General features: G+C 40.2%; 1 protein-coding gene across 3 annotated transcripts in view; it reads left to right on the top strand.

Annotated features, from left to right (window-relative positions):
• The window catches only part of Yme1l1 (YME1 like 1 ATPase), a 44,022-nt gene extending 30,952 nt beyond the window's left edge, over window positions 1-13,070 (top strand). For all 3 annotated transcript variants that reach the window (XM_048367938.1, XM_048367937.1, XM_048367936.1), the window contains exons 10-19: window positions 1,853-2,005; window positions 2,825-2,957; window positions 3,778-3,840; window positions 5,659-5,771; window positions 6,827-6,982; window positions 9,054-9,205; window positions 10,092-10,218; window positions 10,315-10,388; window positions 11,462-11,548; window positions 12,591-13,070. In XM_048367938.1, the coding sequence (XP_048223895.1) occupies window positions 1,853-2,005; window positions 2,825-2,957; window positions 3,778-3,840; window positions 5,659-5,771; window positions 6,827-6,982; window positions 9,054-9,205; window positions 10,092-10,218; window positions 10,315-10,388; window positions 11,462-11,548; window positions 12,591-12,734 (1,202 nt within the window). In that variant the 3' untranslated portion in view covers window positions 12,735-13,070. The remainder of the gene's footprint in view (window positions 1-1,852; window positions 2,006-2,824; window positions 2,958-3,777; window positions 3,841-5,658; window positions 5,772-6,826; window positions 6,983-9,053; window positions 9,206-10,091; window positions 10,219-10,314; window positions 10,389-11,461; window positions 11,549-12,590) is intronic.
• The last annotated feature ends 3,619 nt before the right edge of the window (window positions 13,071-16,689 follow it).

Below are 16,689 nucleotides of genomic sequence, written 5' to 3'. Positions count from 1 at the left end.
TGCCACTTGAGTCACATCGCCACTTCTGGCCGTTTTCTATATATGTGGTGCTGGGGAATTGAACCCAGGGCCTCATGTATATGAGGCAAGCACTCTTGCCACTAGGCCATATCCCCAGCCCAAAAAGCAGTTTTTTGCCAATTTGTTGTTTAAAATAATGGCATCTTATGACATTTCAATACATGCAGACTAGGCTGGGGATATGGCTTAGCGGTCGAGTGCTTGCTTTGTATGCAGTTGGATTCCTCAGCACCACATAAAAAGCCAGAAGTGGCTTTGTGGCTCACATGGTAGAGTGCTAGCCTTGAGCAAAAAGAAACCAGGGACAGTGCTCAGGCCCAGAGTTCAAGCCCCAGGACTGGCAAAAAACAAACAATATATGCAGACTGTGTTTTATTTTAGTCTGCTTTTTCAAAATTGCACAGTTATCTTCCTAGCACACTTTCTTTTCTTGATTACGTCTTTAGAATGCATTTCTGGAAATGGAATTGCCAAGTTGAAAAGAATCAGTGTGTTTCTTTATGTCTTGTTGTTTTTTTGACTCAAGATTTCGCATGTTCCAATCCATGGTCTCTTGGCTTCCTTGCTGGAGATTGAAAGGGAGAGTGTCGAGGTACCTTCAGTCATGATGAAGGTATCCTGCTCACCTCATGGTGAAAGGGAACCAAGGCCAGTACACAGGACCAGGGAAGAACATGGCTCCTGTGGTGCACCTCTTCCAGTGAGGTCTTACCTAGTGGCACCAGCAGCTGAGAAGAAACCTGTGATCCTTTGGAGGCCATTTCAAGTAGTCCAAAGGCACTCTTGGTTTTTGTTATTGTTGCTATAGTTTTAATTTTTTTGTCTTTTATAGAAAAACATGGAGTTAATGTTCATGTATTATATTGGGTTGTCTTTTTTTGCCAGTCCTGAGGCTTAAATTCAGGGCCTAAGCACTGTCCCTGGCTTCTTTTTGCTCAAGACTAGCACTCTAGGGGCTGGGGATATGGCCTAGTGGCAAGAGTGCTTGCCTCCTACACATGAAGTTCTCGGTTCGATTCCCCAGCACCAGAAGGGGCGCTGTGGCTCAGGTGGCAGAGTGCTAGCCTTGAGCGGGAAGAAGCCAGGGACAGTGCTCAGGCCCTGAGTCCAAGGCCCAGGACTGGCCAAAAAAAAACAAAAAACAAAAAAAAACAAAGACTAGCACTCTACCACTTGAGCCACAGCACCACTTCTGGCCTTTTCTATCCATGTGGTGCTAAGGAATTGAACCCAGGGCTTCATGCATGCTAGGCAATCACTCTACCACTAAGTCACTTTCCTAGCCCCTGAGTTGTCTTTTAATGTGAATTTTATCAATTATAAATGAATTTACATTCCTTTACCTAAAGGAATGCCTTACTCTTTGCTATTGATATGTAAGAAATGTTTAATTGGAAGCTAGGCGCTGGTAGCTCACACCTGTAATCGTGGGGACTCTGATGAGTGAGATCTGAGGATCGAGGTTCTGAGCCCATCTGGCCATGAAAGTCTGTGTGAGACTTACCTTCAGTTAATCAAAGAAAAAGCCAAAAGTGGCACTGTGGTTCAAGTGGTAGAGCACTGGCCTTGATCAAAAAGGAGTTCAAGGACAGTCCCAGGACTACCATCAATAAATAAATGAATGAATGAATGAATGAATGAATGGCAGATGAAAATTAGATGTAGACAAGACCCTAAAATGAGTGCTAGTATAGACAGTGTTGTGTTTGAAAATATTGATCATTGCTATCCCTTGAACCTCAACATTATATAAATTAATAATTATTTAATAGGCTCGTGTCAAGGAATCAGTTTTTAAGTTTCAGTCATTCCTGTTTACTTTTTCTTTTAGGAATTCTTTTAGTTGGACCACCTGGAACAGGAAAGACACTTCTTGCTCGAGCTGTTGCAGGAGAAGCTGATGTTCCTTTTTATTATGCTTCTGGATCAGAATTTGATGAGATGTTTGTGGGTGTAGGAGCCAGCCGTATCAGAAATCTTTTTAGTATGTTTTTATATGCATTTCTACAATGTTAGATTTTGCTAATTTTAGAGAAGAATCTTTCATATTCTTTCCTTACTAATTGCATTTGGTAGCTAAAATAAACATTGTAGAGTTCTAGTTTTAATTAGCATAACATATAACTTAAAAATAAGCTGTATTCTGTGTAAATAGAGTGAATCATCTCTCTTTTTCTTAGTCAGGCTTGAATTCAGGGTCTGGGTGCTGTCCCTGAGCCTCTCTTGTTCAAGGCTAATGCTCTGCCACTTTGAACCACAGCTCTACTTCTGGTTTTTGAGTGGTTAATTGGTGATAAGTCTCACAGGAACTTTTCTGCCTGGGCTGGCTTCAAACCGCAATCCTCAGAACTCAGCCTCCTGAGTAGCAAGGATTACAGGCCTGAGCCACCCACGCTTGGCAAGTGATACAGTGGTCTAGTGATCAGCACGTGAGCTAGTAGAAGTGGTAGATGGGTTTGGGGCTGTGGAAAAGTTTGGTTTTCCATTTTATCCATCAGTTCTGTAGTATGTAAGAAAGAGTTATTAACCTCAAATCTAGTTTTAAGTATTTCTATATGTTAGAAGGAATGGGTAGCCAGTTGTTTCTGCTTTATAACATCATCTGGTATAGACCCACCTACGATGCTGGTATATTCTATCCTAGTATTATATGCACTAGTATATAAACCCATGACTTTTTTTGCATTTTCTCCCTGTGAATATTTTTGTCCTTTGATAGTCTTATAAGTTTTAATACTTAGATGATTTTGTTTTAAAAATGTTGATTTCTTTGAATTTATTTGAATTTCTTCTATTTCCTTAGGGGAAGCAAAAGCAAATGCTCCTTGTGTTATATTTATTGATGAACTAGACTCTGTTGGTGGGAAGAGGATTGAGTCTCCAATGCATCCATATTCAAGGCAGACTATAAACCAGCTTCTCGCTGAAATGGATGGGTAATTGAGTCTTTTGTCTGTGAATATGATATATTTAAAAAATTAGGATTTATTCTATTGTAGAAACTTTTTAAACAGATACCTTCCAGCATTTGATACAAGACTTTATCTTATGAAAATTGTTGCTATAAAATAATGGGTAACATCTCATAACTATGAATGTTTTATGCATAGGCGACAGAGTTGTCTCTTATGCAAGAAGTCAAGCCAAGTTTTCTCTCATTATCATTTCTATCATTTGTTATTTGATATATCAGCTCCTCTTTAAGTTTGTGTTATATATATATATATGTATTTTTTTCATTTATTGCATTATGTTTACAATAAAAGAAGCAATAAGGGCTGGGAATATGGCCTAGTGGTAAAGTGCTTTCCTCATATACTTGAAGCCCTGGGTTCAGTTCCTCAGCATCATATATATAGAAAAGGCCAGAAGTGGCACTGTGGCTCAAGTGGCAGAGTGCTAGCCTTGAACAAAAAGAAGCCAGGGACAGTGCTCAGGCCCTGAGTTCAAGCCCCAGGACTGGGGCTTGAAAAAAAAAAAAGGGAGGGAGAGAGAGAGAGAATGCCAGCAAGTGAGCAAGCAAGCTCGGGACAGCTCTCAGGCCCTGCACACTCAAGTCATAGTACCAGCAAATGGCACATGTGCACCTTCACACATACCAGATGAGTTGAGCAGATAGGAAGGTATCTGATCATATATAATTGGTTATATTCACCCACTTTCTTGGCTGTTTTCTTGGTTAGTGTTAAAGTTTTATATGGATGATTGATATGTATGTACTATGTATTAAATATAAAAAATATTTTCCCCCTCTAGTTTTAAACCCAATGAAGGAGTAATCATTATAGGAGCTACAAACTTCCCAGAGGCATTAGACAAGTGAGTATTAAAAGAAAACTATAGGGTTGGGTGTGGCTGGAGAGATAGAGGGTCTTAGTGTGTACAAGGCCATGATACAATTGTGTGTGCTTTAAAAAAAAAAAAAGACAAAGGCTGGTTGCTGGTGGCTCATGCCTATAATAATCCTAGCTGCTCAGAAGGCCGAGATATGAGAATTGAAGTTCAAGAGCAGCCCATGCAGGAAAGTCCATGAGACTTTTATCTCCAATTAACCACTGGAAATGTAGCTCTGGTTCAAAGTGATAAGAGTGTTAGCCTTGAGTAGAAAAGCTCAGGGATAGCACCCAGTCCTCGAGTTCAAGCCTCATGACTGACCAGGAAAAAAAGACAAAATTGTGAAGTACTCATCCATACTATAACGTTGTGCTTAGAGAATAAACCTACCCCAAATTGTGCATTTGTACAGTTCCATTTCTATGACATACTTAAGTATATCCAACTAGCAGTTGTGTGACGAGTGGTGGGTTTGGCCAGTGTATGTGGGATTTTTTTGTAGGGGAGACAACATTCTAAAGTTAGATGTGTGGTCTGGAAATATGGCCTAGTGGCAAGAGTGCTTGCCTCATATACATGAAGCCCTGGGTTCCATTCCCCAGCACCACGTAAACAGAAAATGGCCAGAAGTGGCGCTGTGGCTCAAGTGGCAGAGTGAGCAAAAAGAAGCCAGGGACAGTGCTCAGGCCCTGAGTCCAAGCCCCAGGACTGGCAAAATATTAAAATAAAAAAAAAAGTTAGATGTGATGCTTGTACAAGTCAGAATATATTACAAACTACTGATATTCGCTTTGAACTATGTTAATTCTCAGTAAAACTGGATCCTTTTTTTTTTTTATATATCACGAAAGTTCTAGGCGGAAACCGTTTTAAGAATATGATTCGGGGCTGGGGATATAGCCTAGTGGCAAGAGTGCCTGCCTCGGATACACGAGGCCCTAGGTTCGATTCCCCAGCACCACATATACAGAAAATGGCCAGAAGCGGCGCTGTGGCTCAAGTGGCAGAGTGCTAGACTTGAGCTGGAAGAAGCCAGGGACAGTGCTCAGGCCCTGAGTCCAAGGCCCAGGACTGGCCAAAAAAAAAAAAAAAAGAATATGATTCGCTGCAGCACAGTTAGCCTTCCATGAAAATTACTATTGAGAGGTTACTTTATTTTTATTATAGAAATTTTTAATTTTTTTTATTGGTAGTCCACAGTTTAATACTACATAGCAGTCTAGGTGGGTATGTAGTTCTAATTGTATGTGTACAATTATTTGTTCCTTCACTAACTTGCTTGCGTATATTTCTAAAGTTGTATGCTATCGTAGATGTGTGCACATATATCTAAATGAGCTTTCCTTGTACCTTTTGTTAATCTGTGTATCCTGTTTCTTTGCGGTGGCTTTTCAGACAGGGTATCAGTAGGGAGCCTTGTTATGTAGCTCCTCCTGGCCCTGAGTCTCCTTTTTCACCACTCAAATGATGAGATCATTGGCATGCAATATTAGTACTATAATTAATCATGTTCATTTATGTTCAAAATACCTTTTTTTTTTGCCAGTCCTTGCCAGACTTGAACTCAGGGCCTAAGCACTGTTCCTGGCTTATTTTTACTCTGAGCTACAGTGCCACTTCTGTTTTTTTCTAAATACATGGTACTGAAGAATCAAACCCAGCTCTTCATGTATATGAGCCAAGCACTCTACCATTAGGCCATATTCCCAGCCCCAGAATACTTACTTATCTACAGTTGACATTGTCTCCCCATAATAGGTTTTGTGAGCTAATTAATGTTTTCTTTGTTTACATTTCTCTTAGTGCCCTAATACGTCCAGGTCGTTTTGACATGCAAGTTACAGTTCCAAGGCCAGATGTAAAAGGACGAACTGAAATTTTGAAATGGTATCTGAATAAAATCAAGTTTGATAAGTGTAAGTCTTTTTTTTTTTTGTCCAGTCCTGGGGCTTGGACTCAGGGCCTGAGCACTGTCCCTGGCTTCTTTTTGCTCAAGGCTAGCACTCTGCCACTTGAGCCACAGCGCCACTTCTGGCTGTTTTCTGTATATGTGGTGCTGGGGAATTGAACCCAGGGCCTCATGTATACGAGGCAAGCACTCTTGCCACTAGGCCATATCCCCAGCCCCAAGTGTAAGTCTTTTAACTCGATAATACAAACCTTATTATCTCTACAAAAAGATATTAGATCTACTGACACTGTTGGTGGCCCTTGCTTCATTTAGACCAGTTCATTTTCCTTCCTATTCTCATTTTTATGTACTTTTAGAGTCTGTAATTAATGTGTAACCAGGGAATTCTATCATTTTACATCCTAACCACAAAGTCAAGTTACTTTTGGGGTTTTCCACAGTGTATTTATAGTGTATGGGTCCATATTTTTTTAATACAAGTGTAAATAAAATAATAGTCCCTTTTGAGAGGAAAGCAAAATATGACACTTATAGAAAAGATTTCTTAAACTTTAGTATTTTCAGGTATAACTCAAATCAGTTCCTAAAACTATTTTCCTATAAAAGCAGAACAGTTGCTATTTCCAAGATATTTCAAGATGAAATTCAGGAATTAGGATGTGACTTTTTTTAGTTTGTAGTCAGGGTCGTAATATAAGTTGTAGTTCATATTTTAACTAATTCCATGTTAAATACTTTTTTTGGTTTTGAGAAAGTTAGTTAAATTTAGAACTTATGTGATTTTTTTTTCCACAGTTGTAATTTTAATGGTATATATTCAGTAAATTATATTGTAGCTCCAAGTACTTCTAGTTATAGTTGAGAATAGTGTGTCCTTGTCCCTTTTTTCCTTTAAAATGTGAATTCTTTGCTTTAATACCTCGTTCTGTTCTGGAACTTAGTACCCTCCTTTTTTTTTTTTTAACCACTCAAATGACGAGATCATTGGCACGTAATATACCCAACTTCTCTTCTCTTGGCTGCTTTAGACTTTTAATACTGTGTTTCTTGTTTATATAGCTGTTGACCCAGAAATCATAGCTCGAGGTACTGTTGGGTTTTCTGGAGCAGAATTGGAGAATCTGGTGAACCAAGCTGCATTAAAGGCAGCTGTTGATGGCAAAGAAATGGTTACCATGAAGGAATTAGAGTTTTCCAAAGATAAAATTCTTATGGGTATGTTTTTCTTGTCTTTTACATTATGTTAGAGAATAAATCCTCTATTTTGCTGCTCACATTTATTCAAATAGCTAAGGGTTTTTTGTGTATTGAATATAATTTTACTCAAAACTTGAGTGTCTGGGCTGGGAATATGGCTTAGTGGCAAAAGTACTTGCCTTGTATACATGAGGCCCTGGGTTCGATTCCCCAGCACCACATATATAGAAAATGGCCAGAAGTGGCACTGTGGCTCAAGTGGCAGGGTGCTATCCTTTAGCAAAAAGGAGCCAGGGACAGTGCTCAGGCCCTGAGTCCAAGGCCCATGACTGGCCAAAAAAAACCCTTGAGTGTCTTGAATATTTAAGATTCATAAGACAATGCCACCAATTTGTAATGAGTTAGTAATTGCCGATAAACTAAGATTTTTCATTATAAGACTCCTTTTGTCACTGTTACTCTGCTCATTTTTTTCTTGTTGCACATTTATTTTTTTCTAAGCTTAGACTTCTTTTTTATCTTGCATGAAAAGGTTGTAAAAAGTATGTATGAGCCAGGTATAGGTGGCTCATATCTGTAATTCTAGCTACTTAGGAGACTGAGATCAGAGGATCAAGGTAAGCCAACCCATCTTCAAAGTAATCAGCAAAATGCTGTACTGGATGTGTGGTTCCAGTAGAGGGTTCTATCACTTGATCGAACACATGCTAGCTATGAGCAAACTAGCTGAGCAAGAGCCCAAAGCCCTGAGTTCAAGCCTTGGTACCTATACATTTTTTTTTTTTAATCCCAGTAGAATAGTTGGGTGATATAATGCTTGCCTAGCATGAGCAAGATCTTGAGTTTCATCCATGGTTTTATGAGAAAAGAAAAGAAAGGTGATAGGAACATCAAAATATACACTTGAAAACACCATTAAAATTTAGCCTCTTAAAAAGGCTTCAGTGGTTTATGGGCTGGGTATGTAGTTCACTGTTATAGAGTGTTTGCCTACAGTGTTTGAGACCCAGAATTGGATCCCCAGCACTGAAAAAAAAAATGTTTATATGATTATACTGGTGAATGTGATAGAGTGTTTATGTTTTTCCTCTTGTCCAATATTCCTGAAAAGGTTGGTTAATTCTAATTAGATTATAAAATCTTAGATTGGTTTAGAAACAGATTAATTGTAACTCCCATTAATATGGCAATTTTTTATAGTAATAATTATGTAACTTTCTAGAAATAAAATAATTATGCTTTCCCTTTTGATAGATTAACAATTGTTTTTACAGTTTTTAAACTGCTACAATTTTTATTATAGACTGAATTTTGCTTATTTTTAAACTGTTAGTCTATGCATTAGTAATATAAAATTATTACTGTAAGAATGACTTGAACCAGAGAGGGGCTCAGAATATGGCCTAGTGGCAAGAGTGCTTGCCTCCTATACATGAAGCCCTGGGTTTGATTCCTCAGTATCACATATATAGAAAAGGCCAGAAGTGGCTCTGTGGTTCAAGTGGCAGAGTGCTAGCCTTGAGCAAAAAGAAGCCAGGGACAGTGCTCAGGCCCTGAGTCCAAGCACCAGGACTGGCAAGAAAAAAAAAAGGAACCGTAGAGCCAGACACCTGTAATCCTAGTCTGTGATCTGAGGATTGTGGTTCAAAGCCAGCCAGGGAAGGAAAGTCCCCATGAGACCCTTATCTACAATTAAACACTCAAAAACCAGAAGCAGATCTGTGGCTAAAAATGGTAGAGTGTTATCCTTGAGTAAAAGAGCTCAGGGACAGTGCCCAGGCCCTGAGTTCAAGCCCCACAACTGACAAAAAAAGAAGAGCCTTGGTTATTGTTTACCTTTTGCATTTTATATCCATCCCAAATTAGGTATTGCATGTGCAAAAGAGAATGGATTCATTGACGTATCCTTCCCTCCTTCCCTTTCTCCCTTCTCTTTTTTGAGTCAGGGTCTCACTACATAGTCCATCCTGGCTTGGAACTTGTAATCCTCCTTTCTCGACTTCTTAGGGTACTGAATTATATGCATGTTCCTCTACTTCAAGCATTTAAATATACCCTTCTAATATGTTTGCCTAAATGTTTATTTTAGGACCTGAACGAAGAAGCGTGGAAATTGATAATAAGAACAAAACTATTACAGCGTATCATGAATCTGGTCATGCTATTATTGCATACTACACAAAGGATGCAATGCCTATCAACAAAGCTACAATCATGCCACGAGGGCCAACACTTGGACATGTGAGTTTCTTGTAGATCTCAGTGCTGTGAATCAACCCTATCTTAGCTTGTGCTCAGCAAGTGCTCTACGATCATAGTCTCGGAGTCTTGTGTTACGATTGAGCTGTGTTCATAGTCTCAGAGTCTTGTCGTGTTTGATTTACTTTTTTTTTTTAATGCCAGTCCTGGGTCTTGAACTCAGGGCCTGAACACTGCCCCTGGCTCTGTCCCTGAGCTTTTTGCTCAAGGAGCATGTGCTACCACTTGAACCATACCACCACTTCCAGCTTTTTCAAGTAGTTTATTTTTTTTATTTTTTTATTTTTTCCGGCCAGTCCTGGGTCTTGGACTCAGGGCCTGAGCAGTGTCCCTGGCTTCCTTTTGCTCAAGGCTAGCACTCTGCCACTTGAGCCACAGCGCCACCTCTGGCCGTTTTCTGTATATGTGGTGCTGGGGAATCGAACCCAGGGCCTCATGTATATGAGGCAAGCACTCTTGCCACTAGGCCATATTCCCAGCCCCTTTCAAGTAGTTTATTAGCGATAAGAGCCTCATGGAGTTTTCTGCCTGGGCTGGCTTCCAACCATGATTCTCAGATCTTGGCCTCCTGAATAGCTAGGAGTACAGGCGTGAGCACTGGCCCCTGGCTTTTTAAATATTTTTAATGCAACAGGATGTACAACAATCCCATTATTCACCTACTTATAGCATGTCCTTTTTCTGTATAAAGAAAATGTAAAGTTTTAAAAAATTGTTCTTTTTATCATTAGTCACTTGATGGCAGATTTCACCACCATCATATTAAGTACTGTTTATGGTAAAGATAAATGATAGTTCTAATTTTTAATGAAATTTGTACAACTTTGCTTGAATGCTTTTTTTGCTTTTTTATTATCCTATTGTCTAGGTGTCATTGTTGCCTGAGAATGACAGATGGAATGAAACTAGAGCCCAACTGCTTGCACAAATGGATGTTAGTATGGGAGGAAGAGTAGCGGAGGAACTTATATTTGGAACTGACCATATTACAACAGGTTGAGTTTTAGATAATGCTTTTTTGTCTTAATCTTCTGTGTGTTGATCTAGCAGTATTTTCAAATACTAAATTGTCTTGTTATTTTAAATTTTAGGTGCTTCTAGTGATTTTGATAATGCAACAAAAATAGCTAAGCGGATGGTTACAAAATTTGGAATGAGTGAAAAGGTAATAGTTACATTTTATAAATTGAGCCTTTTTGGAGATCTAGTTGTCTGTATGTGCATGTGTGTTTGTGTACTTTTTTTTTTAAGGCTGGCTATATTAGTTACGTGGGGAGATATTTCCTAGTTACATCTGTACATAGTGTATATTGTATTCCAATCAGTTCCACTCCATCTGTTGTACTGGCTTGCTTCCACCCTAGCCCTCTTGCCCTTGGTAATTTATGATGTATACCTTTCTCCTGTGTCATTTCCAATGCATTTGAAACTGCTCATTGTAAACAATCCAGTAATACACTCTTTTGAGTAGCAAAAGTAAAACACTTATAGCTGCTCAGAATGAGCTACTGACACCAGCCATAACATCATGAGTTAACAACTGATAAAACTAATTGAATTATTGAACTTTCTTGTGTGGCATAAAAGAACCTACTTTTTAAGCTTCTTCAGCTTTATTTCACATTCCCACCCTACACTACGCTCCTAGAGGTCCTTTGATTCTTTGTGAATTGTAGTTGTCTAGATTTGGAATCATTGGTGGAATTTTCTGAGAAGGCACTCCGAACCAAACTTGAAATAATTTAAATTTGTTCTCTTTTTACACTTAAATATTTTGATTTTAGTTTGTATAGTTTCAGAAAGAATGGTTAGATTTCTTTGCCTTAGTGATTTCCCCTCTCCTTTCCCTTCCCTTCCCCTTCCCTACAGTACCTGGGCTCCAACTCGGTAGCTTTGTGCTCTGGTTTGAGCCATGTCTCCCAGCCCAGCTTTTTGCTTGTTCACTGGAAATGAGTCTTGTAGATATTACCTGAGTTGAAACTTTATTTAATTCTCTGATCTCAGCCTCCTGAGTAGCGAGGGTTACAGATACGAGCCACAGGGCTTTCCGTTTAAAAGGAATCTTTGAATTTAGTCTATAGTTTCAGAAGAATTATCCTTAGAAATGTTTTTATATTGTGTTTCTTCTTTTCCTCTCTCATGGTATTTCATTTCTTATGTATATGATAGTACTTTTCTTTGTTAAAATTCTTGTCACTTCAGAGATTTATTTAGCTACTTTCTTTCCTTTGGTTTTAGCTTGGAGTGATGACCTACAGTGATACAGCTAAACTGAGTCCTGAAACTCAGTCTGCCATTGAGCAAGAAATAAGAATCCTTCTGAGGGTAATATTTTTCTGAGCATATTTATTTTTAGACATATTATTTAAACAGGTGCTTAAAAATTGATCATTAGGTCTGGGATATACATCAGTGGTAGAGAGTACCTAGTATGTTCAAGGCCTTGAGTTTAATCCCTAGCACTGCAAACAAAAGCAAGAAAAAAAGAAATAGATACATGGGACTGGAGCTTAGTGGGAAGGTTGCTTATGTGATCCACTGGATGTTAAAGTTACCCATCTCAAGTGTGAGAAAGAACAAGCTGAGTCTTTAGGGAATGAAGAAAGGTGTTAGGGTATTGGCTAGATGCTGAAGGCTAGGGGTTTGGGACAGCATAGTAGTCAAATGATTGGATCTTCAATGCATTCTACAAGACCGTAAGGGGGCTAGGATATAGCTCAGTGGCAAAGTACTTGCCTCTTAACTGCAGTGCCCTGGCATAGGTTCAATCCTCATTATAAAAAAAAAAGACCAAAAAAAAAAGTATTTGAATAGACTAATAATGATCTTGAAGTGGTAATGGGAACACGGAAGTATCTAGGGCAAGAGGGAACAAATAACACTTCAGACAGCTTAGGGAAGGCAGTATGGGCAGGCGAGAGTCCAGTTTCGATTCCCTTGAAGTGCCTTAGAGTAGTTTCCGCAAAGAGAATAAATATTTAGGAAAGCCAAAGAATCTTAAACATTGTCTAAATCCTTTTCTTAGTCATACTTTAATAAAAACATTCACATTCTTATGCACAAATTGTCTCTAGACCCAAGCTTATAAATGTTTTTGTTTGTTTGTTTTTGCCAGTCCTGGGCCTTGGACTCAGGGCCAGAGAACTGTCCCCGGCTTCCTTTTGCTCAAGGCTAGCACTCTGCCACTTGAGCCACAAGTGCCACTTCTGGCCATTTTCTATATATGTGGTGCTGGGGAATGGAACCCAGGGCTTTTTAATAAGTATAAATCAGTAGATTTTACAAAGTTCCCAAGTTTTTACTTATTGCCTATGGTTTGTGCTTCCCCTACCTCTCTGCTTCTTACATGTCTGTTTTTCTATTTTAGGAGTCATATGAAAGAGCAAAGCATATCTTGAAAACTCATGCAAAAGAGCACAAGAATCTAGCAGAAGCTTTATTGACCTATGAGACTTTGGATGCCAAAGAGATTCAAATTGTTCTTGAGGGGAAGAAATTGGAACTGAGATGATAACTCTTTTGATATGGATACATTGCTGGTTTTATTGGAAGAATATAAGTAGCATTGTAGTAACCTCCTTTTGCATCGCTTCCCACACCCCATTTTTGACTTGGTATAATTCAAGGATGTGAAACACTTTGTCAGTCTTTTGTCACATTTATCTAATTTTGGTTATTCTTATGATGGTATCTATTGCAAATTAGCAACTATAGCAAATATATTTTAAAAAAATAAAGAACTATCAGGATTGGAAACAGATGGTTTGAGAAATGACAGTTACATTGGAAGTAAGTAATGCTTTTATAGTTCGTTACTCTGAGCTATGAATAAAATATTGTGCCTTTAGCTTCTGGTATTTTCAATTTTCAAGCTAAACTAAGAGAAGAGCTATCTTTAGTTTAGATAGTAGCATTTCTTTTTGATAATACGTTGGTGGCTGGTGAATCATATTTCTCCATACATCATTGGAAACATCATTAAGATACACCTAATTCAGCACCAGATGGACTATATACGAATAGTTTCATTATTGTTTTGTTTTGTTTTGTTTTTGTTGCCAGTCCTGGGGCGTGGACTCAGGGCCTGGGCTCTGTCCCTGGCTTCTTCTTGCTCAAGGCTAGCACTCTGCCACTTGAGCCACAGCGCCACTTCCAGCTTTTTTCTATGTATATATGTGGTGCTGAGGAATCGAACCCAGGGCTTTCATGTATACGAGGCAAGCACTTTACCACTAGGCCATATTCCCAGCCCTAGTTTTATTATTTTTAATTAGTATTAGTTTTATGAGAGGTCATTGGGAAATTTCCTAACATGCATACGATATTCTAATACATGTCCTCATCCCTTCTATCACTCCTTTACCCCCCTGCCTGTTTGTTTGTCTTAAGCTCTAGAGGAATTTGGTAAACATACAACAGAATTTAATTTTTTATAACCTTGTATAACTGTGTCTTGTTAAGGAAACAGGTCACAAACTTTATCCTCTAAAGCTGTAAAATTATGCTTAATCTCTTCTGCTTATTCTGGTCCTTCAAGTATTTTAGGGTGGAAGTCAAAAGTGGTTTAGTTTTTTAAATTTAATTTTATTATCAAGGTGATAGTTACATATGTAAGATAATGAGTACATTTCTTGTCAAACCTTGTTACCCCCTTCCTTGTTTTTCTCCCACTTTCCCTCTTCCCCTTCCCCCCCCAAAGGTGGTTTACTTCTCATTCAAGTTTTATGACTATGTTACAGAATTTAGAGATGAGTAGGGCTTTGTTTTGTTTTTGCCAGTCCTGGGGCTTGAACACAAAGCCTAGGCACCGTCCCTGAGCCTCTCTGTGCTCAAGGCTAGCACTCTACCACTTGAGCCACAGCGCCACTTCCGGCTTTTTCTGTTTATGTGGTACTGAGGAATTGACTCCAGGCCTTCATGCATGCTAAGCAAGCACTCTACCACTAGGCCACATTCCCAGCCCAATACATGAGTTTTTATTTGAAAACATGAACCTATTTTAGAGAACATTGTAGTATAGTCTAGCTGACTATTGCATTTATGTATAATTTTCTAATAATTGAAACTCATCATTTTATCATTATTGAAGATGAAATATTGATAGCCACATGGGGAATGAGAGAGATGGCTGATTGAGGATTGGGGCCCGCCCAGGCATGTACACATGACTCCTTATCAACCAATAGTTGGGCCACCACCGTGACCTATATGAGCTGTTTGGCTTGAGAACATTGCTAGAGCCCTGCCTTGGTCTAAAAGACCCATCTCCTGTAGTGTGACATCCAGCAGGAAATTAGTGATAGCAATGATCAGGACCATTACCTCAAGACTAGTCTCCACAATATTTTAGGACTTTCTGTTCCTCCCGGGAGTCGGGTCTGGACTGGAGAGGGCATCAATAAGCCCTTTGGCCTTCAAGGAGTGTCACAGAGCTCCTTGGGTGAATGCTACCATCAGAGGGAGCTGGAGGGGCTGGAGACAGAGCCAGTGCTTCATTTACTGCTGTGACAAGTGCAGAGGCCGCCACACTGGGAGGATGGAGACAAATGAGAGGAATCAAGGGCAGGGGGAGAGAAGAAAAGGAGGGATCGTGTGGAGAAGGAAGGGGGGAGGGGAGAGGAAAAGGCAGAGGAGAGGAAAGAAGGAAGGATGGAGGTACCAGGAGTCCAGGGAGGGGAGTGCCTGGTAGGATTCTGGTCGGATGCCCCTGCAGCTGGAGCCTTAGCTCTGCTGAAGAGCAGTGAGAGGAGATGGATTGTTGGGCCAATAAAAAGACCTGGATGTCACACCAGCATCCAAAATATGTAAGTAATGCATTAGAGATGTAAGGAATACAGCATGACTGGCCCCAGGGCATTCAGAGCTGGGAAGCCTGCAGAAAGGCTCTTGCAGGAGAGCTGCCATAAGGCCGCTGGGGTAGCTAGTGGGGGCCTTGGCCCGCTGCTCACCCCATGCACACTTCGGAAGAGAGGGATCTCCAGATCTCCATCCTGCCTCCCTCCCATGCCTCTCCCTTTGCTTTCCTGGAAAGAGGCCCAAACACCCACCTCCTTTCCTCTTATTCCCACCCTGCCATCTCTGTCAGGGAGGAGGTTTCCCTGGAATCCAGCATGTTGTCTCAGCTGGACTGTGAGCTCCAGGAACCTTCTGGAACTCCCCCCCGGGGGCAGGGTCCCTCATTCCTTGCTGCCACCCTCGGGTTCCTGGTCTAATGCTCAGGAGGTTCTTTGGTCCTGGCTCGGGAGGCCTTGGGTACCGCAGGGCTGTGGCAACGCAGACAGCTCTTCTACACAGAAATGTAGAGGGAAAGGACATTTCTTTTTAAATCTCAGGCCCACAAGAACCTTGCTTGCAGACACAATTCTAGGCTTTGCTGTCCCTGCCTCTTGGTCACTAGCAGATTACCTAAAAACAGTTTCCCAAACAAATATAGTCACATCTTCTATTTGCTCCTTTAAAAAAAATTAAGATGAGCCCTCTTCCACTTGGAGTTAGGAGAGAAGGCTGAATCTGGCACCTCCCGACTGGCAAATAGGAAGGGGTGAGGAGAGCATCTAGCCCTCCTCTCCACCATCCTAGCTTATCAGAGTGAATTACAGCTCTCCCATTTGGAAAGAAAAAAAAAAAAAAAAAAAGAACCCAGGTGTTCGTATCTAACACCTGTAGCCCTGACTACTCAGAGGGCTGAGATCTGAGGACCAGTGTTCAAAGCCAGCCAGAAAGGAAAGTCTGTGAGAAAACTGGAAGTGGAGTTGTGCCTTAGAGTATTAGCCTTGGGGAAAAGAGCTCAGGGACAGCACCCATGCCCTGAGTTTAGGCCCCATGACCACCACCTCTAAGTCACAGCACCACTTCTGGTTTTCTGGTAGTTAATTGGAGATAAGAGTCTCATGAACTTTCCTGCTTGTAGGGTTAGGGTTGCAGGTATGAGCCACTGGTACCTGACGTATATGCAAGTTAAAGTCTAAGTTACAAGTTAAGAAGTAATTCTTTTTTTTTTTTTTTTTTTTTTTTTTTGGCTAGTCCTGGGCCTTGGACTCAGGGCCTGAGCACTGTCCCTGGCTTCTTCCCGCTCAAGGCTAGCACTCCGCCACTTGAGCCACAGCACCGCTTCTGGCCGTTTTCTGTATATGTGGTGCTGGGGAACCGAACCTAGGGCCTCGTGTATCTGAGGCAGGCACTCTTGCCACTAGGCTATATCCCCAGCCCCAAGAAGTAATTCAAATAAGAAGAGGAGTGGTTGACAAAGTATCAGGCTCATCGGGTATCATTGCAGCTTTCTGGTAGGGCTTAGAAGATGGCTCAGGATGCCATTAGAAATGTTTGCATTAAAGGGTTAATAGGTCAAATTATAGATTTGATCATTTTTGGTCACTACAGTACCCATTTCCCTCCATATAATTTATGAAACCAGCCTGTGGTAGTCCATAAGTATATATAATTATTAACATAAGCAAAATAAGCTA

Source organism: Perognathus longimembris, chromosome 18 (assembly GCF_023159225.1).
Source record: "Perognathus longimembris pacificus isolate PPM17 chromosome 18, ASM2315922v1, whole genome shotgun sequence".
Lineage (NCBI taxonomy): Eukaryota > Metazoa > Chordata > Mammalia > Rodentia > Heteromyidae > Perognathus > Perognathus longimembris.
The sequence above is the reverse complement of the archived record's forward strand: the minus strand, read 5'-3'. Positions and strand labels throughout refer to the sequence as shown.